Source organism: Miniopterus natalensis, chromosome 7 (genome assembly GCF_054644295.1).
Source record: "Miniopterus natalensis isolate mMinNat1 chromosome 7, mMinNat1.hap1, whole genome shotgun sequence".
Lineage (NCBI taxonomy): Eukaryota > Metazoa > Chordata > Mammalia > Chiroptera > Miniopteridae > Miniopterus > Miniopterus natalensis.
Window position 1 is genome coordinate 2,409,950 of NC_142087.1, and position 26,018 is coordinate 2,435,967.

At 41.3% G+C, this 26,018-nt stretch overlaps 1 protein-coding gene across 1 annotated transcript in view; it reads right to left on the reverse strand.

Moving 5' to 3' along the window:
* The window catches only part of RUVBL1 (RuvB like AAA ATPase 1), a 38,463-nt gene extending 19,679 nt beyond the window's left edge, over nucleotides 1-18,784 (reverse strand). Inside the window, exons 1-3 of the mRNA XM_016197334.2 lie at nucleotides 18,542-18,784; nucleotides 15,292-15,378; nucleotides 9,028-9,160 (exon numbers count right to left, since the gene is read on the reverse strand). Coding sequence (XP_016052820.1) covers nucleotides 9,028-9,160; nucleotides 15,292-15,378; nucleotides 18,542-18,682 — 361 coding nt within the window. The 5' untranslated portion in view covers nucleotides 18,683-18,784. The remainder of the gene's footprint in view (nucleotides 1-9,027; nucleotides 9,161-15,291; nucleotides 15,379-18,541) is intronic.
* Between the last annotated feature and the right edge of the window lie 7,234 nt (nucleotides 18,785-26,018).

The window sequence follows — 26,018 nt, forward strand, 5'->3', positions numbered from 1 at the left end:
AACTATATTAATGAGAGCTCCATGTCAACAGCAGATGATATACCTGACCCTGCCAACTGTTCTAGGCCTCTAGCTGACTCTCACTGCATACTCCGAGAAGAAATATCCAGTGTCACTCACTATTTTCAGGATGTTCTATAAGTTTTCCAAGGCCAAAACAATTAATTTCCAAAGCAACTCCTCAAAGTAAAGCATTTATAGTTTTTAGATTATAATATCATAAACAAAGGCAAATGTTCTCATTCTAAACACTGCCCACATTAGCTGTTAAATAAATGTTGGCTGTAAAACAACAAACTAAGAATTGTTGCCAAATTAATTTTTAGAACATGATCTCAGTGCCTTTTTATACAATGGTTTTGCTTCCTGAAACACCCTTTCGTTCTTTTGGCCTCACCAACTCCTTCTTGCAGACTCTCAGTTCAAGACTCACCCCTCTACAAAGCTTACCTGACACACCCTTCATCCTCACCCTGCGGATCACTCCACAGTCCCCTGTGCCTCCCATTCGGCACCCACCCATGGGACTACAGGGGCTTGTAGACCTGACTATCCCTCTGTTAAACTGCCAACACTTGGGCTAAGGACCTAGCACATTGCAGGCACAGAGAAATGGATGAAGAAAGGAAGTCACTTAAGGTTGAGAGGATATCATCAGGCAGACCATCCAATGCCCAAGAAGTCTGCCTGAAGATACATCAGCACATTGTGTGTAAAGTCCAAGATCTCTAAGGAGGTTGCCACAATAGTCCACATCAGCATAACACTCCCAACCTCAGCACCAAAACCCAGGTCTAGCCTAGATCAAACCTTCCTTTCCTCCAAAGTCAATACGGGCATGTCTCTTCCTGCAGTTCAGGGGGACAGGGAGGAGTGACTAGAGGAAGGATAAGGAGTTTTTGGAGTTCTAACAAGGTCTGTTTCTTGATCTGGGTGCTGGTTACATGAGTGTGTTGACTTTACAAAAACTCACTTAGGTCTATAGTTATGATTTATGTTCTTTTCTGTATGTGTATATATATATTATGCCTCAATAACATTACATTAAAATGAGAAAAGGAAACTGGAATTTTCTAATAAAGCAATGATAATTACTAGTAAATGAAGGTTTTCTTAAAACAGGAAAACCAATACACATCACTGAACACAGCTTCTCTGAAAACACATAACAGACATACATGCACGTGTGCACGCACACACACAAACCCTCTTTCCAATTCCAAAAGTCTGGGTTAAGGGATGCAAACAAGTTTCTCTGAAACCACAGGTGTGCCACAGGTAAGTTAACGGTTAAATCCATTTTCAGAAGATTCTAAACACATCAACAAGAAAGCCATTTTAAGTTGTTGTGCCTGCCATCAATTCAAAGGCAAGGAGGGAAACATCCTCGGGCATACTAGCTGAAGATGTATACAGAAGGGGTCCTTAAATTGAAGGGAAAGCTGGCAGACCACAGCAGCAGGAATAAACTATAAACCTGTGACTGCAGGGCCTCTTCGCCTGTATAAGCAGCCCTCTCGGTCAATCTATGTCTTGCATGTCACTACCTCATTTGGTCCTGCACTGGAATAGCGAACAAGAGGTGTGCATCATCACATCTCATTTCAACCTAGCCCTGTGAAACAGCCAGGACAAGTATTCTTTTTTCTTTTTTTAATCCTCACCCAAGGATATTTTTTCCATTGCTTTTCAGAGAGAGAGAGAGAGAAACATCGATGTGTGAGAGACACATCACTTGGCTGCCTCCTGCATGTGCTCCAATCCGGGGCTGGGGATCAAGCCTACAACCGAGGTACATGCCCTTGGCCGGAATCGAACCTGGGGCACCTAAGTCCACCGGCCGACACTCTAACCACCAAGCCAAACCGGCCAGGGTGGGTAAGTATTTTTTATGTTCATTTTACAGATGGGATGTCAGCTTTAAGAGGGGAAGCAGAGTCCTTTCCTCCTTTGTGGTAGACCCAGGACAGGAGTCTAAGTTTTCAGGCTCTGTGGCCTGTTTCTGCCCGCCACCCCACAGGATTCAGCTCACTGAAAACCTTTTCCACAGCACTTGCTCTGTCCTTTCCCCCTGCAGTTAACATGTGCCGCTGACCTCACCCTTCCCTCTCTGCCAGCCCTTGGGTATGAGCCTAGTATCCACATAATTTATATTTTGCCCAAAGGAAAAACCTGAAATGTAAATGAAACCCATAGATGAAAGACAACTAGAAATTTGAATACTAACTAGATATTTGACGGTATTAAGGAATTAATTGTTCATTTTTTTCTAGGTATGATAATGGTATTATGGGTTTTTTTAAAGTCCTTATTTTTCAGAGATACATACTGAAATATTTATGAATTTTTAAAAAGTCTGCAATTAACTTCAAAATAATCTGGGAGGGAATAAATGAATCAAGATTAATTGTGAACTGAAGCCTGGTAATGGGACATTAGGGGAGGATGAGGATCATCATACCACTTGACTACTGTTTGCACATTTGAAAATTTCCAAAATAAAAGTTTTAAAAAGGAAAAAGAAGCCCTGGCCAATATGACTCAACGGTTAGAGTGTCGACCCAGGCACCGAAGGGTGGCGGGTTCGATTCCAGGCCTCAGTTGGGGTGTGTGCAGGAGGCAACCAATCTATGTGCCTCTCTCATCAATGTTTCTCTCTTTCTCTCTCTCTCTCTCACACTGATGTTTCACTCTCACTCCCTCTCTCTCCCCTTCCCTCCCTTTCACTCTCTCTAAAAATCAGTAGACAAAATATCAAGTGAGGATTCACAAAAAAGAAACCAACAAGGAAAAAAAGAAAAAACAATGAAATACTACTCTACAACCTCCAGAATCACTAAAATTAAAGGCTGATAACACCAAGAGTTGGTGAACATGCAGAACAACAGGAAGGTAACACTGCTAATGGGAGTATAAACTGGTATAAATACTTTAAGAACAACATGGTATTATCTCTTAAAGTTGAACACATGAATATCCTATGATTCTGCAATTCAACTCCTAGATATATACCTACTAGGCATGAGTACATATGTGCACCAAGGGATACAGCCAGTAATAGTCATAAAAGCATCGTTCTTAATTGCCAAACTCTGAGAAAACTCCACTGTCTGTAAACAGAAGAGACAACTGAATTGTGGTTTACTCATACAACAGAGCAATGAAAAAGAATTACGTCCACATGCAACAACATGGATGAATCTCACAAACATAACTTTGTGAGAAAGAAGCCAAACACTGCAGAATATACACTGCAAAATTGTATTCATTTGAGGTTCAAAAACATGTACAATTACACTATAATGTTAGACTCAAAACAGCCATTAATTTGGCAAAAAAAGGAAGGATGGAGATTGAGGTGGACATGAAAGGTACTTTAGGGTATGTGCAAATTTCTTTTTCTTCACTGGGTGGGTTTTCAATTTATGATAACCCACCAAACTATATATATTTATGATCCATGTACTTTTATGTATGTATGCACAAAATTACCAAGTCACCTTAAAAATAAATATTTAAATAAATAATACTAGTGGGACCCAGTAAAGGAAGAACACTGATGGCTTTAAGTTTAGGAAACACTGCTCTAAGCCTTAGCTGGAGTCTACAGTCACAGCTCTTACCTTTTAGAACACCTGACAAGCTTCTACAATTCCTCATGCCCTGGCCACACTCAGACCACTTACCTCTGAATCTCAGGGGTTGGGACCCTGCCAATAGTATTAGTTTAAAGCTCCCCAGATGATCCCAATGTATAGCCACAGCTGAGAACCACTTATCTAACGAATAATGAACTCCATTCTCAAAATGTGGAGACATAAACAACTTCTGATGGCAGGAAGCCCTGATATGGTTTGGGTGTCCTCACCATCAAGCCACCGCTGTTCAGATATGGAAATACCCAAATGGCAAAAAGAAACACTGCCAATGGTGTCAGTCACTTCTCACTTTTAAATGTGGTCGTTATCTTATCATTGGGTTGGTTGACTTCTTTCCCCAGAAACTCAATTTGGGCAAAGACTCTCTCAGATATTAAAGTTAAGGAAAAGTCTTACTCTACCTTCATTCAATCTGATAGCCTACAAATGGAAGTTTTGGAATAGCTCCAAAATATAGGTTGCATTTCATTTTTGCCTTACCAAATTCTTAGTTCCTGAACACCAAGAAAAAAATTTTCTAAACAGCATGAATGTATCAGAGGATTGTGACAAACTTGGAAACTTCTGTACTTTTTAAATGAACTTTTAATTTTTTCTTTTAATTCTCATCAAAGACATGTTTTTTTTATTGATTTCAGAGAGACAGGAAGGGAGAGACAGACAGACATCAATGTGAGAGAGAAACAGCAATCGGTTGCCTCCTGTATGCACCACAACGGGATCAAACCCACAACCTCGGTATGTGATCACACAGGAAACCAAACCCAAAACCTTTTGGTGCATGGGATGATGCTCTAACCAAATGAGCTACCTGGCCAGGGCTGAGCTTTGATTTTTAAGTCAAAACTTTTATATCCCACAGAGATAAATTCCTCCAAATAGAATGTTTCCCTATATTTACTGTTAGAAGGCTAGGACATGAAATTCCTCGAGTGGGGGGAAAAGGGCATTCCCATCTCTCACTAGTCCCATATTTGTTTAGAAGTTGCTCTGTGCTGACAAGCAGACAGGGGATATGGTTTGCAGACAATGAAACAGGCTGTTAGCCAGGAAAGGGGCTGAGCTGGCACTATCTCTGGCAACGACAACGCAAATGACACAGGTTTCATCTGCTGGCTCAGGTTTCTAAATCCCTGACAGGGACCTTCATCACATCAAGGAAACAGCACAGACTCCTTGCTTTTTATTTCTGGTCAGCTTACTGCTTCCTCGCCACCCCTCACCCCCCCGCCAACTTCACAGAAACTCAAAGGCAGAGAAAGATGGGCAGGGTTCCTTTTTGAAGATTGTCAATGACCTGCCTTTTCATTCTGCTGCAGGATCAAGAAATTTGTCTTCACCTGGCTGCCATCAAAAGAACTGTGGTGCTCCCCTCCCCCCAAAAAAGGACAAATCACAAAACTTATGCCTAGGAAATTTATCTCTATTTTTTCAAATGTTAAAGCATTTAAATTGACTTTAAGCAACCTAAACACATGCACTCATGTAAAGGTCAGTTTTGTCAGATTTTATCAATGTCAGAAAAGTATTTTTCAAATACATAAAAAGGCATTTTATAAGTACACATATTTGTACCAGTTGTAACATCTTACAGGTTATCTCATAAATTAATGAGTTAAATTAAATCTATGGCACATGTTCATTAAATTCTTTAAAAGTTCTCAAAAGATTTGAAACCCTGAAGTGGATCCTGTGGGCCATTTTCACTGTTTTTCCAGATAACAATGTGAAGTCCAAGGACAGCACATCATGTAGTAACAAGGGCTAAACCTTACAAATACAAATGCTGCTAAAAAGGCAAGACACAACACCTAGAGTAGGTTCCGTTTAGATAAAGTTTAAAAGGACAAAATTCAACCACACTGTCTAGGGATACACACAGGGTGTACAAGGCTATGATGACCACAGAAGCCATTGCCACATACCTCTCGCACTCTGTGGGTACACACGGGAAATGTGAGGGGCTGTGACCACAGAGGACATGAGTAACATCTACAGTGCTGGCTGTGTTCTGTATCATGAGTTAAGTGGTCACTGCATAAGCGTTTACTTCATAATTATTTGTTAATAGGTATGTTTTATATACTATTCTATATGTATGTTATATTTCAGTTTTAAATGGGCACCAAAAAATCCAAAGTTTTGTAATAAAAAATCATTTCCAGCCTGGCTGGCGTGACTCAGTGGTTGACTGTTAACCCATGAACCAGGAGATCACCGTTCCATTCTGGGTCAGGGCACATGCCCTGGTTGCAGGTTCCATCCTGGGCATGCAGGAGACAGCCAATCAATGATTCTCTCTCATCACTGATGTTTCTCTCTCTCTCTCCCTCTCCCTTCGTCTCTCTGAAATCAATAAAAACATATTTAAAAAAAATAAATATAAAATCATTTCCAATAAGAAATATTTTGCAGTTCAAAAAAGTCCATATTCCACCTTGACCAGGTAACTTGGTTGGAGCATTGTCCCATACACCAAAAAGATTGCAGGTTTGATTCCCCGTCAGGGCACATACCTAGGTTGCAGGCTCAATCACCGGTTGGGGTGAGTATTCGAGGCAACTGATTGATGTTTCTCACATCCACGTTTCTCTCTCTCCGCCCCTCCCTCCCTCCCTCCCTCCTTCCCTTCCTTTCTCTCTAAAATCAATAAAAACATATCCTTGGGTGAGGATTAAAAAAAAAACAATGGTCCACATTCCAAGAAACACAAAGCAGCCTAGAGACACAGTTTACAGTGTGTCTGGTCTAAAGCAAGAGTCTCAAACCCTAGTGCTTACCTGGACCTAGCAAGAAACATTAAGAAGGAGAGCAAGTCTCATGGAGACTGGGGCAAGCTGGAGTGCATCTGCTCTGAAAAGGAGAGCACTCACTTTGCTTTGATCGACTGCTGCTGGGTGGAAATGAAAGCTCATTTCAAGAAGCCAGAAAGAAGGACTTTATATGACATCTCCCAATCTCTAAATACTGGCAACTACATAATTCAAATTTTATTTTTAAAAACACTGTGTAAATCAAACAAAATATGTCTACTGCCAGACACAGACCAAGGGCTATCTTACTTTAGCTAAAGGCTTCTGTTTTCTCTCTGCTTTAAAGTCTACCCTGTTGCCCCGCCGCATGGCTCAGCAGTTGAGCATCGACCTAGGATCCAGGCGATCGGGGTTCGATTCCCGGTCAGGGCACATGCCCGGATTGTGGGTTGCAGCCGATCAATGACTCTCTCATCATTGATGTTTTTTTCTCTCTCTCTCCCTCTTCTTTCCTCTCTCTGAAATCAATAAAGATATATCTAAAAAAATAAATAAGTAAATAAAGTCTACCCCATCTCTCAGTCAGAAAAACTTCACTGAGCACCTACTATGTGTCAGCAACTGGGGCAATCTTTGTTGCCCACTATATCGCTAGTAGACATTTAATGACTATCCAGTCTGCTCCTTCCCATCTCCCAAAATGACAAAACCTGGTAGAGGAGGCTGACATCCTTGCTTCCTCTCTTTCTTTCAGTCCCAACACCTAATCCTTCAGGAAATCCTGTCAGCTTTATCATTCAACTATATCCCAAATCCAACCATTTATCACCTCTACCACCACCACCCTGGTCGAACTATCACCATCTCTTCCTCAGACTCCTAATGATCTCCCTACTTGTACCTTCGCCCTCCTTACTGTCCACTCTCTATGCCCCAGTTAGAGAGATTCTTATAAAATCAAAACTATTCTCTAGTTACTTCTCCTTTCACTCAGCAAAAAAGTCAAAGCCCTAACCAAGGCATAAGGCCCTGTAGGATCTTACCCCTAAATTAGACTTCAACTGTCCTGAGGCAAGGATCCTGAACTAGATAAATCTATTCTTTCTTAAGCTTTCATAATCTCCTTGAAGTTTTTTTTAAAATTATTTTTCTCTACTTTTTAAAAAAATATGTTTTACTGACTTTAGAGAGAGAGAGGAAGGGAGAGGGAGAGAGAAACACTGATGTCAGAGAGAAACATCAATCAGTTGCCTCCTGCACACACCCTGACCAGGGATCCAACCCATAACCTAGGCATGTGCTCTGACCAGCAATCAAACCAATGACCTTTTGGTGCACAGGACGATGCTCAACCAACTGAGCCTCGCCAGCCAGGGTTCCTTGAAGTATTTTAGTAAACTTCCTTCTTCAGAATATTTACCTTTGACCATCAAAAAGACTGGAAAATGGTATAGGCACTGACAAGTGTTCATAACTCATGATTCAGTAACTAATTATATCCTAGAGACAGACTCCTACATGTGCAGAGACACCTTAAATATTTCTTAACAGCTTAAAAGGAATAAACGATTTCTACAAGTAGATGTGAGGGAAGCTGAGATTTTCCCAGAGCTAGGACAGAAGAAATGGGGCTAGGAGCCTGCCCCACAAGTCCTAGCTAGCAAGAGGGAAACATTCGGGAGAGAGGCCATGTTCTCCTCACAGCAGATCTTCAAAGCATGGGCTCTAGAATCAGACAAATTAGGTTAAAACTAGAGCTCTGCTACTTACTAGCTGGGTCACTGTTAGACAAGTTATTGAACTTTCTAAGTCTGCTTTATAAGATGCTAAATGAGACTAAGAGCTTCCTCTTGGTGGAGGGAAAAGCTATAATCAATGCAGCGGCCTGGCACATAACAAACACTCAATATGGTAACCCCACAAGGTTGGCACTGCCAGCCTCAAAGCTCTGCCAGTGACCAAACAGTATCATCACTCTCTGACAGATCACAGTTCTTCTGGCTCAACATCCAGAACCAGGGGCCCTCTGGCAGCATGACACACAATGCTTTTGGCTTAAGTTCAAAACCTTTCCAGTGGACAGTCATCTCTAAAAGCATAAAAAGGCTGCCAGGAAAATCTGACTTGTTTCTCTTTTTTTAAAGCACTTTTTAAAAAATATGTTGATTTTTTAGAAAGAGAGGAAAGGAGAGGGAGAGAGAGAAACATCGACTGGTTGCCTACCATATGCACTCCAACTGGCGACTGAACCCACAACCTGGGCATGTGTCCTGACCAGCAATCAAACCAGCAACCTTTCGGTGTATAGGACAACATTAAACCAACTAAGCCACACTGGCCAGGGCCTGACTTGTCTCTTAAAACTAGCTTTATAGCCACATCTATTTTGTCAGGTTAAGAACCCCAGCCCCATAGCTGGGGGCCCACATTTGTTGATTGTTAAAGCACCTCAATTACAAAAGCTGGGTTTTTGTTTTGTTTGCAAAATAACACTAATTATGCCAAAAGAAAAACAGCAGTGCAACAGATACAAATCATCAAGTCTTTTTTACAACCACAAGGCTTCAGTGCACCATGCAAATAAGAAGTCCTCCTCCCACAAACATGATACTCACCAATGGCCCTGCGGAAGTTCTCCATCAGCACTTCTGTCTTCTTGATCTCCGTAGAATAAACTTCACTCCCCACCATAGGGCAGAAAGGCACCTTACTGCCCAGCTCCTGAGCAATAGCCAGAGCTAGAGCTGTCTACAGAAAACAATGAAAACGTACTTGTTTTACATTCTTGAAAATATGATCAATCAGAGACATACATAATAAAAAAAATTATTAACCAGGAACAAATGAAAACCTAGTCCTTTTAGTTTTAACATCATTTGGCATGTTTCACACAATAAATGTTTGATGACTCCTGTGATTTATCATCTAAATGGCATTTTTAATCATCCCTGTAATTACAAGTTATCATTCATTGAGACCCAGTGCAGTCCCAACTCTAAGTGCTTCACATGATCCTCCCACTCACCCTATGAATTAGATACTACTATTCTCAACACTTTCAAATGAGGAAACTGAGACACATCCTAGGTACCATAATCTCGAAAATGGAGGAGTGTAGACTTAAACTCCAGCAGCAAGGTTACAGAGATCATATTCCCATTATAATTAGTATAGTCTTCCAAAACTGTTTCCTCACTATTAAAACAGGGTCCTGACCTAATCACTCAGAACACCACTATTGGGTCTTTGTTTATACAGGTACAGGAAGACAACCCATCAGAAATCAATAAATTATGTGATGTTCACTTTATATTAAGTGCCCACACATAATGAATACAAGAGATAGGATTCTGAAGCTATAGACTGGTCTTACATTACACTTGAACATGCCCTAGTAAAACTAAAAGTTGATTTTTGGTGAGATGACCGCAGTTGTCAAATGCTAAACAGAAGCCAACTTAATAGATGTATGGTCAAATATCAGGTATGAAAAGCCAGTCCTTTAAAGATGGTACAGGACTGAGAAATGCCATGACCTTTTAATGCCATTTTCATCTTTCCTCAACAAGCATCTGAGCATGATGGGGCACACTGAGAGGAGTGGCACTCTAACACCAGGCTTCCCAATGGGATTCACAGGCTGGCCATGCCCACCTCCTATCTAAATCCTGTCACCTTCTCAGGCACTCCTTTCTCATCCAGGTATCTCTATAGGCCCGATTCCCTTACCCTCAGTCACAAACTTCAAAGACAGTGACTGTATCTGATTTTATGGCATCCCCCTATCTCTACTTAATGCAGAAGAGATGATTAATATACTTCCATTAAAATATGATAAGTATTTGAAGAAAAAAATGTTTCAGGTGTGTCTAGTTTCCTCCATTTAAAAGCTCCCAGAAGACAGGTATATGACATGGCTACTATACCTACACCTACTATATATAGTGCTAGGTCACTTACAAGAGAGATCTCATTGAATCTTCCCAACTAACCTATGAACTTGATAATCTAGTTGGTGTTTTATAGATTTAGAAACTGAAACTCAGAAGTTACCAACTCAGCCCAGGTCAAACAGTTACCAAGCAGCAGAGCCAGGATGCAAACCCCAATGTCAAACACATTTTTTCTTTGTGCCCACCCCCATGCAAGTGGCACACATAAAAGAAGTGGTTGACAAAAGATTAAAGAAATCTACTTTATTTTCAATTTCATCTGAACATCTTTTTCTAAAACCCAAAAAGAGCCGTTATTAATGGGTTGAGGTCCTCAAATATGTAACATCTATATTGAACAATGTATTTGCATCTCTAAAGAAGCACTGTTTTTCTGTCACTCAGTTAAATTGCCTTAACTTTGGGGCCCATCAGCATACTATAATGCAGGAGAGTTACCACATGCCTTCATACACATGAAAAGGAATTGGACAAACCTGTAAGTGTGGAAAACTTCTCATATTTCCTAAGAGGAAAACAGCATAATATTACAAAAGAAATGAAAGACTTATGCTTCCAGAAATATGGCACACTAGAGCCATTGAAAATCCTTCCTGTTACAAAACACCTAACCATAAACAAATAATAATAAACCCAGAGTAGTAAACCTCTGTTGCCTTGAAAATTTGAAGGGTGGTTGGCAGATACCAGAAACCCAGTAAGGTGTGGCATTAAGGCAGAAACCCTTCAATAAAAAGGATCCTTGAAGGGCCACACAGAAAAGGTGGGCCATAAAAAAAAAATCTTGAGGTACAAGGTATAAACTTGTCAGTATTGCCTTAGCTCTGGGTGAGGAAAGAAAGTCTCCCTAGCATGCTCACAAACAGATTTAGGATTGGTCTTTACACTACCTGATGGCCAGAAAACCCACATCACAAAATTCACATCAAGTGCCCTGGACTGGTAGCATAGCAGGGCTCTCACAAATCCTCACAGGAAGCACTCAGTCCTAACTTTAGGAGATTAGCCTCACAGATTGATCAAACATGATTACAAAAGCAAATATAGAATACGAAAGAAAAAAGAAAAAGGAATACACTGTTTCATGAACAAGGAACAAGAGGTTATAAAAAATAGCCAGATTTAAAAGAAAAAACAAAAAAACTTTGGAAGGGGCCAGGGTGCTTCATCTTTACAAAAACAAACAAAAAAGCAAGTTAAAATATGTAGAAAAAATGACATTTTGAAAATCACCAATTTCTATTATTAATAAGACAAGAAATAACAAATGTTGAAGAGGATGTGAAGAAAAGGAAACCCTCATACACTGCTGGTAAGAATGTAAATTGGTGCAGCCACTATAGAAAACAGTATGGCAGTTCCTAAAAAAATTAAGAATAGAGCTACCATATGACCCAGTAATTTCTTTTCTGGGTATCTACTTGAAAATTTTGAAAACACTTATTCATAAAGATATATATGTACACCTATGTTCATTGAAGCATTATTCACAATAGCCAAGACATGGAAATGAATGACTGAATGAAGACATGGTACATATATACAATGAAATACTACTGAGCCATAAAAAAGATGAAATATTGCCATATGCAACAACATGGATGGATCTTGAGAATATCATGTTTAAGTGTAACAAGTTAGATGGAAAAAAATAAGAACCATATGATTTCACTTATATGCGAGATATAAAATAAAAAGCAACAAATGAACAAACAAAAAAACAAACTAACAGATACAGACAACAGAATGGTGGTTATCAGAGGGGAAGGGGGGTGGGAGGATGATGATGAGGGTAAAAGGGTTCAAATATATAGTTACAGAAGGAGACTAGGCTTCAGGTGGTGGCCAAACAAGAGTATACAGAAGTCATATTACAAAGCTGTACGCCTGAAACGTATATATTATTATTAACCAATGTGACCCAATATATTTAATAATAATTAAAAAATCATTTTGCAACCACTAATGTGATAACTGATATACAATGACCATCAATGACCCACAGGGTGAAAGGCTATTCGCAACACCTCAATATGTCACTTCACAGATCACTCATTAGTTACAAAGGGAACCAGTACCTTCACAGTGGAATTCGGCCTCAGCCTTATGTTGTGAAGCAATGGGAGGACTTAGCATCATCTGTGTAGTGTTGTGCCAGTGTTTAATATACAATGTGTTTTAATATAATACAAAGTGTTTAATATAATACAATCCCTATAGGACACTGGTAGGACATTCCACAAATTAACTGTCCTGGACTCTTCAAAAACGTCAATGTCATAAACGAAAAAAATTCTGGGGAGAGTAACTGTTCTAGATAAAAAGAGACATAACAATGAATGCAATATGTGATCTTTGATTATATTCTAAATTTTAAAATATTAAAAAATGAAACAGCCAAACACTGGAACGATTTGAAGAAATTTTAACATAAATTAGGTATCTGCTAATACTGTTAACAACATTATATTTCTTGGGCATGGTGACAGTATCCTGGTAATGTAGAAAAATGTCCTTGCACTTACTTTCCAACAGTTCAGAACTAAGTAAAGAAAAAGCAAATGACACAAATATTTACAATTAGTCATTTATAAGTAGGGTATAAAAAGGGTCATCATACTATTCTATCAAATCCTTTGTACATTTCAAATTTTTCAAAATGAAAAAGAAAAAATACTCAATGGATTGGATTAAACAGCAGCTTAGTCATAGCTTAAAAGGCAATTAGACTGGAACTGAGGTCTAAAGAAATCACTCAACTGGTAATGGGAAAAAAATAAATCAATCACCCAGGCTCTGGCCAGTGCAGCTCAGTTGGTTGCAGCCTTGTCCTGTGCACCAGTCAGGTGCACATATTCAGGTTGTGGGTTCGATCCCTGGTAGGGCATGTGCAGGCAGCAACAGATCAATATGTCTCTCTCACATCCAAGTTTCTATCTCTCTCTCTCCTTTCCTCCCTCCCTCTCCTTTCCTCTCCTTCTAAAACTCAATAAAAACATACCTTCAGGTGAGGATTAAAAAAAACAAAGAAATCACCCAGAATGCAGCAAAGTAAAAAAGATAGAAAATATGAAGAAGAGATTGAAGGATGAAGACAAAAGAAGCTCTAGCCCAGGGTTTCCCAATCTTGGCACTGCTAACATTTTGGGCTGGATAATTCCTTGTTGTAGGGACTACCCTGTGCACACTGTAGGATGTTTAGCAGTACCCATGGCCTTGACCCACAAGATGCCTGTAGCATTCCCCGCCTGACCAAGTTAGGACAACCAAAAATGTCTCTAGACATTGCCAAATGTCCCTGGGGGGAGGGAGGTAAAACCACCCCAGGTTGAGAACCTTTGCAGTAAAACTTAGCAGGGAAAGGCAATATCTGAAGACATAAAGGCTAACAATTTGTCAGAACCCATTAGAGACATAATATTTAGACTCAGAAAGCACAATTAATATTAAGCCCAATAAAAATAAATTCACTCTTTGACATATCATAGTGAAATACAAAAGCCAAAAATACCTCAAAAACATCCAGAAAGAAAAGCCAAAGTCCTCAAAATTAGGGTTCTCAAAAGCAAAAAAGAAGCCAACAAGTAGCACATATCATTGAGAGAAATAGTACTGAGAGAAAATAGCTGTCAACTGAACTATGCATCTAACATAACTTCCTTTCAAAACAAGGGCAGCATAATAAATACAAACCTGACTTTGCCACTAATAAACTTCTAGAAGGAACTCTAATTGATGTACTTTAGGAAGAAGAAAAATGGAGAGTAAGGGTCTAAGATGTAGGAAGGAGTAGTAAGCAAATAAATGGTAAGTACACTGGACAAGCTCATACTGCTTGCAGAGAAGCAATGGAAGCTCACATTTATATGGCACATTTAAGTTTAAAAAAACTTTTTCACAAACACAGCACTTCTTCCTCTGTTATAAGACACTAATATAAGATACACCGTCAATTCAATTTATGATTTCAAATGATAATTAAAGTCGTTATCTTACAACTGACCAGTTTAATAACTACCTGAAATAGGCAGGGCATGTGCTACTACTTTAGAAAGGCTAAGGGACCTTCTTTGGGTCTCACAGAAAGTCAGCACCAGTGCTAGAATGTAAAGCTTATTTCTTTATAAACGCAATCCCAAGCTCCTACTGTCCTATACCAAGTGGTCCTTTCAAAGAAGCAGGGCTCAGACTAGGGACTCTGGGGCATTTCAAGTATCTAGCCAGTCTTCTCATTGATCCCAACAAGCCATACTGCCTCCTCTGCCTGCAAGGCCCTTTTCTTCCCTGCAAAGTCAAACCCTCTCCCCACTCTGCAGAGCAAATGTCAAGACTCAACCCTTCTAGCTTTACCAGCCCCCAGTGCTGCCTCCTACTCAACTTCCAGTTGCATTTAAGATCAATCAATACCATGCAGCTTAGTGTTCAACTAAAGCATTTTGTGCTGTCATGGTTTCCTCTCTCTGCCCTGAAAGCCCCTTGAAGATAAAAATCATGTCTCCGATTCCTATATTCTTCCTTTTTCTCCCCATCTCTCACACAGCCCGAATAGTGCTGGGTAAAGTTAGCACTCAGAAAAATGCTTGCTGACTGGTTTTCTTCTCTCCTCAAGTAAGATGTCACTGCGAAGATTTTATGAAGTCCTAGGCAAACAGAAATGTATTTCCAAAGCAAAGGAGACTCAAAAGAGATACGAGACAAATTCTAGAGACAATGAGACCCCTCCACAGACTTCATTCTCTCTTCTCTGGAGGTCGTCCAGGATAATCTGGATTTTAGAAACTCAATTGTATTATTCCACATTAGTTTTAAAAACATACATATAACCAATTTAGCTAAACAAAGACTAGTTAACACAAAAAATTAATTTGGCTTAGACACTAAGATCATTCTCTTGAGTAGATTAAAAAAATGAGAGAAAATGAGTACCTTGCCAGTTCCAGGAGGTCCTGCCAACAAGACAGCTCTTCCAGCCATTTTCTTGCTTTTGATTAATTCTACTATCACGCCACATGCCTAGACACCACAATGGAAATAATAAATCAGTATTAAAATGTATCACGGGGGAAAAAGTCCAGTCTCTGGTCCAAACAATTCACATACTCATTCAACTAACTCTGAGTGCCAGTACACTCCAGGCACTGTTCTAGGTGCTGGACGCAATGGGGCACAAGACAGAAAAGCCTTGTGCTCATGGAGCTCCTATTCCAGTGGAAGAGAGAATCGCAAAGACATTGTACAAGATCATTACCATGAAGAAAAAAAGGGTAACGACAGCGAGTGCCTGGTGCACCGGTTACTCTTGAAAGAGTGATCTGGGAAGGGCTCTCTGATGACAATATATTTGATATGAGAAGTTCTGGGCAGGACAGGAGTGTGTTGCATTCAAAGTAAACAGCAAATTAAAAAATCCAGAAATGAGTTTGGCATGCCCACAGAACAGAAAGGTAAGTGGCCAAGTACAATGAATAAGGAAAATGGGAAGATGAGGGGCCAGAACTCAGAACAAAATTTTAGAGTCCAAAGTTTAAAGTTTGGATTTTATTCTACTTGTAATGGGAAGCTACTGAAAAGGCCTTGGGCTATGTGTCATGTTATGATGATTTGCTTTTAAAAGATCTTGATGGCTGCTGTGTGGATAGACAGGAGTACAAATGGGAGCAGTGACTTTTAGCCTGGGGACCAGACACAGACTCCAGGAGCCCACACATTTCCTGAAATTGAAAATGAAACTGGAAACAAAATTATGGGTACGTGTTCACATGTGCATTTTTCGATTCATAGCTTTCATCAGATTTCCAAATTAACCCATTAAGGGTTAAGAATCAATGACATACACTACTAGTTGGCTATCAGTTAACTATCCTAGGATGCTGCACATGAGGTTAAATCTGTGGCATTGTAAGGTTCACTGAATGCCCTTCAAATCCTCAAGATCGAATTCCTTGCCTTAGCTCTTCTCTCTGGGTAGTGACATTATACCCTATTGACAGGGTCTTATGAATACATCTCATCTCCTGTCCACTATTCTCCATGGACTGCAGAAAGTATCTTGGTACCACACTTAAGACAGCCCCTCAAAACCATGGATTCAAGAAACGCATGCAGATGTGCTATATTCCATTTCTGGCTCACCTGGAAAAGCACAGTGCTCTTAAGAGAGCCTAGAAGCTATTCTTCAGATGTTGCATTTCTAAAAAGATAACAGAACCACTATGATCTTTCCATAGAACCCTGTGATGTCATAATTCTCAGCACTGAAAGTCTTTGAGAAACTCAAGAGGTAGAAGAGACTTTCCAAACCTTGGATATGTACTCATTCACACACTAGGACCTCTCCCACTTAATCTTCCTCAGTTTAAGCTCCAACTTCTCTCCAGAGAGGTGTGTTCAGTTAATACTAAAATTTAAAAAGTACAAACTGGAAGGGCCTTTAAAAGATTACCTAGTCAAACTCTCTCATTTTTCAGATGAGGATATTAAGCACCAGCCAGCAAGAAGGCTGATGTTACCAGTCATATAAGGATCTGGTAGCTGAGGTAGGATGCCTATTAACTCAATAAATATTGAGCCCTTATAATGAGTCAGGTTCTGAGTATTTAGTAATATTATCTGGTCTCTATCCTCAGGAAGCTCATAGTTGTACAGAGGCATACAGCATCAGAGTTAAGAGCATGGATTCTAGATTATTAATAGAGTTGGGTTTAAATCCTGGCTCTACCACTACCTGCTGAGTGACTTTGGACCTACTTAACCTTTGTGAACCACAATTTCTTTATCTGACAACAAAGTTCATAACAGTGGCACACATGCTAAAGGGTTTAAGGGTAAAGTGTACTATTGTCTGCAACTTACTTTGAAATGCAAAAGTAGACTGGTGGATTGATAAATGAACAGATATATGATAAAGCACCAGAGTAAAATGTTAATTGTAGAATTTAGCACACAGTTATTCACTATACAAGTCTTACAACTTTTTTGTATGTCTGAAAAGTGTTATAGTAAAGTGGGGGAGAGACAATTATTAGGGTGGAAGTGAAAACAAGACAATGGAGATAAAGCTGTTTAGTACAGTGCTTGGCACATAGAAAGCACTCAACCAATGTTAGTTATTTGCAGTAACAGGTCCTTAGTAAGCAGAAGCTGTATAAAGAGAATTTGAAAGCCACCTTGACCATGTCAATATTGCCTTTTTGAAAAGATGATGCTCAAAATGGAAGCCAGAGGCTTTTCTTTGGCCCTATTAGCACAATTAGGGTCTTCACCTCATATGAAGGTTTCTGTAGCTGCTAAACCACGGCAAGACCATGGGGCATGAATCTGACCTTAGAGCACAGCAAACTGACAGGTGGCTATAATATCATAGATAGTACTAAATTGGGAGTCAGAATTACAGATGGGTACAAATCTCAGCATTACCACTGCTAAACCGGGTGGAAAGTGGTGAAATGACCTCTCCCACCTTCAATTTTTTAATCTGCAAAAACCAATAATAATAATACAAAGAGCTCGAATAGTTTTGTGATTATAATGTAGGTGAAAGAACTTGGCATCATTGCCACTTTAAAAAAGTGGATTGAATGACAATGGTCAAAAGGATGCTGAGTGTCGGTAAACGCAGATTGCTCCTCCCAGTAACTCCCACTTCCCTCCTTCAGCTCCCAAGCCTTAGGAGTCAAAGTGAGCTTTTTAAGGTTGATCACTCCCGTACTTAAAAATACCCATAGCCTTCTCACAAAAATCCAAATTTGTTACCACAGCCGGAAAAGCCCCGCAGGAAGTGGCTCCCAACAAAATATGATAATTATTTTCTATTTACTGGTTTAAATGTTTATCGTCTGTCTCTTACCACACTAAAATGTAAGCTCCATGAGAGCAGGGACCTTATCGTCGCGAACAGAGCATGGCACAGAGTGGGGGGGAGGGGGGGCTCACTCAAGATTTGTTGTCAAGGAGGTGAAGCAAGCAGTCAACCTCTCCGGTGGGGTCGTCGCCTGCTCTCCTGGAACGGCCCCACTCCCAGTCCCAGCGAGGTGCCTCCTCGCCGCCCCCCCTAGTCACTTTTCACAGCCCTAAAGAACTTAAGAGGGATACCCCGCGCACACCCCACCTTCAGCGGCTCCTCGCCACTGCGGCCCTGCTCAGCGCCCCAAACCCCAGGCCCGCCCGTCAGCCCCACCTCTCGCGCGTTCTCCTGGCCCACGAGCCCCGAGGCCGCCTGCTTGGCCAAGCCGCTCTCGTCCAGCCCCAGCCCTTTCACGTGGCTGTGGGAGGCGATGCGCTGCGTCTTCGTGGTGCTCTTCACCTCCTCAATCTTCATGTTGCACACGTCCGGAGCTAAGACCACCGTGGAAAACCAGGAGCGAGAAACCCACGCGCGGCACCCAGGTTACCACACGGCCGTTACTAGGCAGTTTGTCAGGGCCCGCCTTGTTCGGCGTCCTATTGGCGGAGGCGGAAACGCCTCCGCTGTCCATTGGTTTATGGGTGGTTCCGCCCACCCACTTCCGGCTGTGTTCAGGGGTTAGCGTTCCCCGCAGCAGGTGCTTGGGCCGGGCCAGGCCGGGCCGGGATGGGGCGTGGGGGGACAGGGTGGTAATCGCGCAGTCCTGTGCTTTGCGCGTTGGCCGGTCATATCCTTCAGCGAAGCTGGAGTTATTACCTCCGTGTTGGAGTTGCTGAAACAAGCGTAGAACCTAAGCTTTGACTTTTGCTTACTCAGTTTTCTGACTCCCAAGCCTTCGTATCTCCCTGGGGAGGCCCAGCCCAGCCTGCCAATCACTCCCACCCTGGCACTGCTCCAGGGAACGGGCTTCCTCTTCTTCTCCTCGCCTCCACCATCTCTTTTTATTTAAATTAAGCTGGTTGTAAATAACATGTTTCCAAAACTCTACAACCCTGTAAGACAGCATAATTTCTAATACAGATAAAGACACAGGCTAAAAGAGGTTCAACTGTTGGCTTCTACCGAAGGGCACCAGCTGTTAGACTGGTGGGGTCAGACCAGACCTGGGTTCCGCAACCTCAGTACTTGAGTTCTGGCCAGGAAAGAATTCATAGTCAAGACTCAAGCTATAAGAGCACATTATTTATAAAATCACAGAGGTGGAAGAAGTAATTCATAGAAGAAATAGGCTTGGGAAACAAGTTATAGAGGCAAAGGGAAGGCCCTTGGAGCTTAGAAGTGAGAGAGGTAAAGTGAAAGACCTGGGGAGATAAGGAGGAAGTTGAGGAAGGGAAAGGCCTGTCCCTGCTCCTTGCTCCCTGGAACAGCCTAGAATGCCAGGGAAGATATGAGGTGATAATTCCTGGGCCAAATCTTGATGAATGGGTAAGACTTCCTCAGAAGCAAATGGTATGTCACCATTTTAAAGATGAGTAAACTGAGGTCCAGAGAAAGGGAGGGACCTGCCCAGAGCTTAGAACAGCTTGTGTTAGGCCTGAGACAGACCTGACATCAAATCCAGCTGCAGTGATTCCTGACTCACATCTCCTTGTACTTCTCCATTATAACTTTTGAATCTAAGTTTCTAATTATTTGCAAGATTATTGGATGAATGTTTGTCTCTCCCACTAAACTGCACGCATTATGAGAGTGTAGACCACATTTGTGGTGTTCATCATTTTAACTCCAGTGCCTGGCACACAGCCTGGTTCACAAATGTTTTTTTTTCTGGCTCACAATTAAGGATTCTTATGAATTCAAGTAAGGTTCTACTCCTTCATATATACATTTGAAGTCATGCAGTTTTGCTGCATGTATTTTACACACTGGGTATTATGGGACTTAGTAATGGTTTCTGTCAGTGAATAGAACCTTTGGCATTTTTAGAGCCTGAAAAAGCAGAAGCAAGGCCTTGGAAAGCTGAGGTGATTATTGGTGGCTTGTGATCCATCAACCCTATGGTTATCACCTCTAGGCCTGCCCAGAAGGTCACTTAACATTTCACTGACTTATTTCTGGTAATGCCCATAAGTGAATAGCAATTCCTTTCACCCTGTGGAGAAGGGAAACTTTCTCCCAACTAGTAGTCAAAATGAGGCACTCTGTGGAACTAACTTCTTTATGTACTGTCCAGTTAGGAGAGAAGACCACTTTTACATTTATTATTTTAAGCCTCAAACTTTGGCACAAAGTAAAGAGAAAGCTTTCCTTTCAGCCTAATACAGGGGTAGAAGGATAAGGACTTTGGAGCTCAGAAGAATCATAGGAGCACTTGGTCCAGTGGTTTTCCAACCACATTCCCTAGAGTTGTAGAATCCTTTCGTGGCCAGTATGAGTGGGGAGGGGAAAAGCTGAGAGTATAGGCTACCAGTTCCATGCCCCTACCTCCCCTTCTACCAAAGCTGTTGCATTTTTTTACTGCTAAAGAGCAGTTCGAAAATCACTGATCTGGCTTAGCATTCTCATTTTATAGGTAAGGAACTCAGGCCCTGAAAGGGGACGGAATTTGTCCAACAACACAAATTGATCAATTGCCTGACAGTCCCAGACCCCAGATCCCATGTTCAAAGAAGTTGGACCTGGTTGCAGAGCCAGACAGTGCCTTTTATTTGAACAGAGGTCTATGTGGTGGGCCAGTGTCTGAGATACATAAGATGAATAAAGGGCAGGTGAGGCCCACAGTAGCAGACATGGGTTATTTTGCCTACCCAGAATCCAACTGACTTCCCCTGGCTCCATCACTCTGATTTTTTTAGAGAACCACCCTTCTTTGACTTTGAGTCCAAGTGATATGGATGGGTTGACTCCACCACCTAGGACTGTTTCAGGGATGGATACAGAACCTTGGCCTGGCCTATCAAAGTATCTCATCCTCCTGGAGATGGAGATTGAGACATGGAGACAGTCCAATGACAGTCCTGACACTTTTGTATTTTATATTTTTTATGTACTGGGACATGGGTTTCCAAGTGACCTTTGCTACTTCATGGGAAGACTCTGCCTGAAAATGACACCAACACAGAGGAGGAAAACTGATAGAGACTCCTGTTGAAATCCTTTACCTTCCCTGATCCAACCTCTCCCTACTTGCAATGTAATATGGCACTAACACTGGGCTTAAAATGGTTTGAGTTAGGTTTTTATTTGTGGGTATTGAAAATCCATATTACTACAATGATACATATACAAGTAATTGTGTGGACTGCTACATTCCAGAATTGTGCTGTGTGAAAACTCCAGGACTGCCAAATCTCTCATTCTCTCACTCCCATGACCCTTAGTCTTTCACCTCCAATCCATCCACCCCTCTTTTCTGCAGTCCAGGTAAACTCATCCCAGCCACTTAGCTTCCAACACTTTCCTCCTGGACTTGACTTCTTTTGCACCTGACCTTTGAACCCACAAGCCTGGGTCAGGCCTACCTCTGCATTCTCCACTGACTCATGAAGGTCGCTGTGTATGTCAGTAAATAATTATTCAGTGGCTCCATAGAGCCATTACACTGTTATGGTCTCCAGCTTCAGCTGAACACTCATAGCTGTCCAATTAATAATTAAGTGTTATATTAGTTAGGATATTAATTCAGCTGCAATAACAGAGAGATACAAAAGAATAGTGAACTAAGCAAGATAGACATTACTTATTCTTACATAAAGTCCAAGCAGATACTCTACCTGGTGAGCTCTATAATTTATAAGGACCTGTCTGACCTTGTCTTGTTACTCTGCCATTCCCCACACATTCCTTCTATCCCATGGTCCAAGATGACTGCTTGAGCTTCCCCTAAAAGGCTGTGTTTGAGCCAGCAAGAAGGAGAAAAAGGGGAAGAGAGGGTATGCTCCTTCCCTTAAACCTTGACCTCAAGTTGCACCATCATTTCTACTTATATCCCAATGGTCAGACTTAATCAAATAGTAGTAATGGAGTCTGGGAAATGTAGTCTTTTGCTGGAATGTGCCCCACTGAAATTTCTATTCCTGTGTTAAAAAGGGGAGAAGATAGATTGGGAAACAAGTCTCATTCTTCACCCTGAGCTTCCATTTGCCAAGAACTGCTGGGTTATTCTTGTATACTGATTTAAAGACAGACATGATCTTCCTCCTAGTCAAGGTAACCCTACTAACTGGGTTTCAGATAACAATCTGGGCCCTACTCCATCTCTCAGAGGCCTCACTCCACCCATTACCCTCCTTTTCCTGTATTTCCATCTATTCTCCCTGATAATTTCCCACAGGATATAAACATACTCAGTCTTTTCCACCTTAAAACACACATTATATTCAATGATGAAAAATTGAATTTTTTCCCCCTAAGATTAGGAACAAGATAAGGATGCTTGCTTTTGTCACTACTATTCAACATAGTATTGGAAGTTTTAGCCAGAGCATTTAGGCAAGAAAAAATATAAAATAAGATCCTTCACTAAATCACACCTGCAAAATCCCTTTTACCATGTAGGGCAACATACTCACAGGTGCAAGGACATGGACATCTTTGAATGGTTTTTATTCTGCCATGACCAGGCTCCCCTGCTGGGGTCCCATCGCAACCCAAACTGATTTTACCCTGGTTTTAGTCCAGTATCAGAGGGTACATTTTTGTATTGCTTGCCCTGGAAAAAATTCCAGGGTTTTCTCCCATTGTGTTAACTTGGGTCACATGCTCACAACCAAACCTATTGTCAAGGCAGTAGAATGGATCTGAGTTTCAAGCTCACTTTTGCAGCTAACGTGGAGTCAACACCCACAGTAACCTAGAGGAAAGGAAGTGAGATACCTCCTAGGACAATCAAGGAGCCTTACAGACAAAGAGGGAGTGGATGCTGGCTATTATAGACCATATGGTCTTGCAAAATATGATTATATGCATATGCAGATGGAAGGAATGGTGAGTCACAGTCACCATGAGGTAGGGCCATTATTTGAACCTGCATTGGGGCCAGTTCTTCCCAGGATATCATCTTCCTCATCCTGTGGCTAAGGTGGCATTTTAGCAGATCTCTTCAGTGCTGGGAATGCCATGAAGCATCGCTGGTGGCCTGGGTGACAATCTCATCCCAAGATAGTATGGGCCATATGGAGGAAGGTACATGGTTAACACAATCACTGGCAAGGTAGATACCCTCAGAGAAAAGGAAAATTTCCATTTCACTCCTAAAAGAATCTTTAAAGCCAAAACTCAAATCAAAGAGCAAAGTATAATAACTTCCTCTGGGCAAATTTATAATTAATCCTGGATTAATTGACTTTAATGGAATTGAATTAATTACTAGCTGTTTGTAAAGAACTTTGAACTACGTGAGTACAAAATGGCATTAAAGAAACAGAAAGGAACTAGCATCGCATTAAGAACAAATCCCAAATAATCACAGTTCTGCAGACTGTTTCCTGTCAATCATTTCCCAGGGACCGTGCACAGCCTGTGGGACTGTGGGACCCAGGAATCTGCTGAAGAGGAGGTATTTGTGAGCCAGAGGTTTGGGGGTGAGTACACTCAAGGAAGAGTTATGGAGCAATTTGCATGTGCAAGTCCCCGTGCTATCAAAGATGTGTAAGGCTCTGGCAAGTGTGGCTCAGTTGGTTGGGCATTGTCTTGTGCACTGAAAGGTTGCTGTTTTGATTCCTGGTCAGTGTATACGCCCGGGTTTGGGTTTTGGGCTCAATCCCTGGTGGGGGTCATGCAGTAGGCAGCGAGTTGATGTTTCCCTCTCACACTGATGTTTTGCCCTCTCTTTAAAAAATCTTTTAAAAATCTTAAAAAAAAAGATGTGTAAGGTATCTTCAACCTATAGGCTAGGAGGAGAGCACCAGAGCACCAGCCTTGTAGAAAGCGATCTTGACTCAGTGTGGTAGATGCCAAAAACCACAATGGAGGGGAATGATGTGACTGGATTTTGCTGGCAACAGTACTCCAGTTTCTACAGGGAGTCCCCTCACTTTCCTTCTGGCTCTTGGAGTGAGCTTATGACTTATGCCTGGGTAGGCAGAGCATTGTATTTCTCTGCTTGGTGCAGGGGCACAGGACTTCATCAAAGACAATGACTTGAACTGGGGATTATGTGGAGTTGCTGATGTTGTAAGCTGGGAGGTGCTGGCCGCTGTCTTGTCACCATGAGGAGAGAGCCTGTTTAGGAATGAAAGCAACCTAGAGGAAGGGGGAACAGAGACAGAGAGAGAAAAAAAGTTGGTGCCATTGTGTCATTGTCTGAGCCCTGGATGAGGCTCAGATAGAAACAATCTCTTCCCCTAGGCTTAATTTTTTTTTTTTAATATGTTTTTATTGATTTCAAAGAAAGGAAGGGAGAGGGAGAAAGAGATAGAAACATCAATGCTGAGAGAGAGTCATTGATCAGCTGCCTCCTGCATGCCCCTTACTGGGGATCGAGCCCGTAACCGGGCATGTTCCCTGACTGGGAATCGAACCGCGGCCTCCTGGTTCAGCCATGAGACAGGAGAGATCACCAGGGAGTGAGTGTAGAGAGAGGAACTAAGGGCAGAGCCCTGGGGCCTTCCTGGGTCCAGTGTTATTATTCTCTGTGTATTCTATGCTTTTTGAGCATACAGATATAAGGGGAGTGCCTTTTTCATAAATGTAAACATGTTATATAACATATGTGCACCTTACTTTTTTTCCTGATACCAATATATCTTGGAACTCATTCCCAAATAGTATACAACAGCTTCTTTGTTTTTTGGGGGGCTGCATAATATTCCACTGTATGGACATACTATAATCTTTCTCTATATATATTTAAAATTTTGTGTTATGGAAAACTTCAAACATATAGAAAAGTAGACAGAATAATGTAATGAACCTTTCAGAACTATCACCCAACTTTAACAACAGTCATCTTATGGCCAATTTTGTTTCATCTAGATAGCCACACACTCCTTTTTTTTCAAATTATTGTTTCTTAGTAACTTATTTTGATATTTCAAATTTACCGTAAAGTCTCTTTTTAAAAACACTTAAGTTGTTTACAATATTTTGCTACTATAAATAATACACTAAAGAAATACTAGAATATGCCTTTTCTCAAAGACCACAATCCCTGGGGCCCCAAAGGACGAAGGGCTGACCGCTGAAATGCTTTCAGAGCAACACTCTTGAAGAGTGGGTTCCAAACATTGAAAACAAATCTCAGCATTGCTGAGGTCCTTTTTCTCTGGGAAAGTCACCTGGCCTTGGTCTTTATAATTCAATTCTCACACCAATTCCTGTGTGTGGGTTTTCTAACACCATCGAGCAATTTTTCAATAACAGCTGGGTGTCCTATGATTCAACTCAATTCTGACACTGTCTACCTGGAGATAGCATCAGATCCTATAGGTTAAGGCCTCAAGCCCACAAGACTGCCCCCCCCAACTAATTCAGATGCTAATCATAAGTCCAGCTTATGAGCTGTGCTTCTGACCCACTGGCTATAAAATGGAGGTTCCCATGACCTCCTCATCATGTTTGATTAATTTGCTAGAGTAGCTCACAGAACTCAGAGAAACATCTTACTTATTAGATTACAGGTTTATTATAAAGTGATATAACTCAGGTACAGCCAGATGAAGAGATGCATAGGGCTAGGTATGGTGAAGGGACTCCAATCTTCCATGCTCTCACTGAGCTTGCCATTCTCCCCCTAATCTCCATGTGTTTACCAAGCCTGAAGCTCTCTGAACCCTGTCCTTTTGGATTTTTATGGAGGCTTCATTACAAG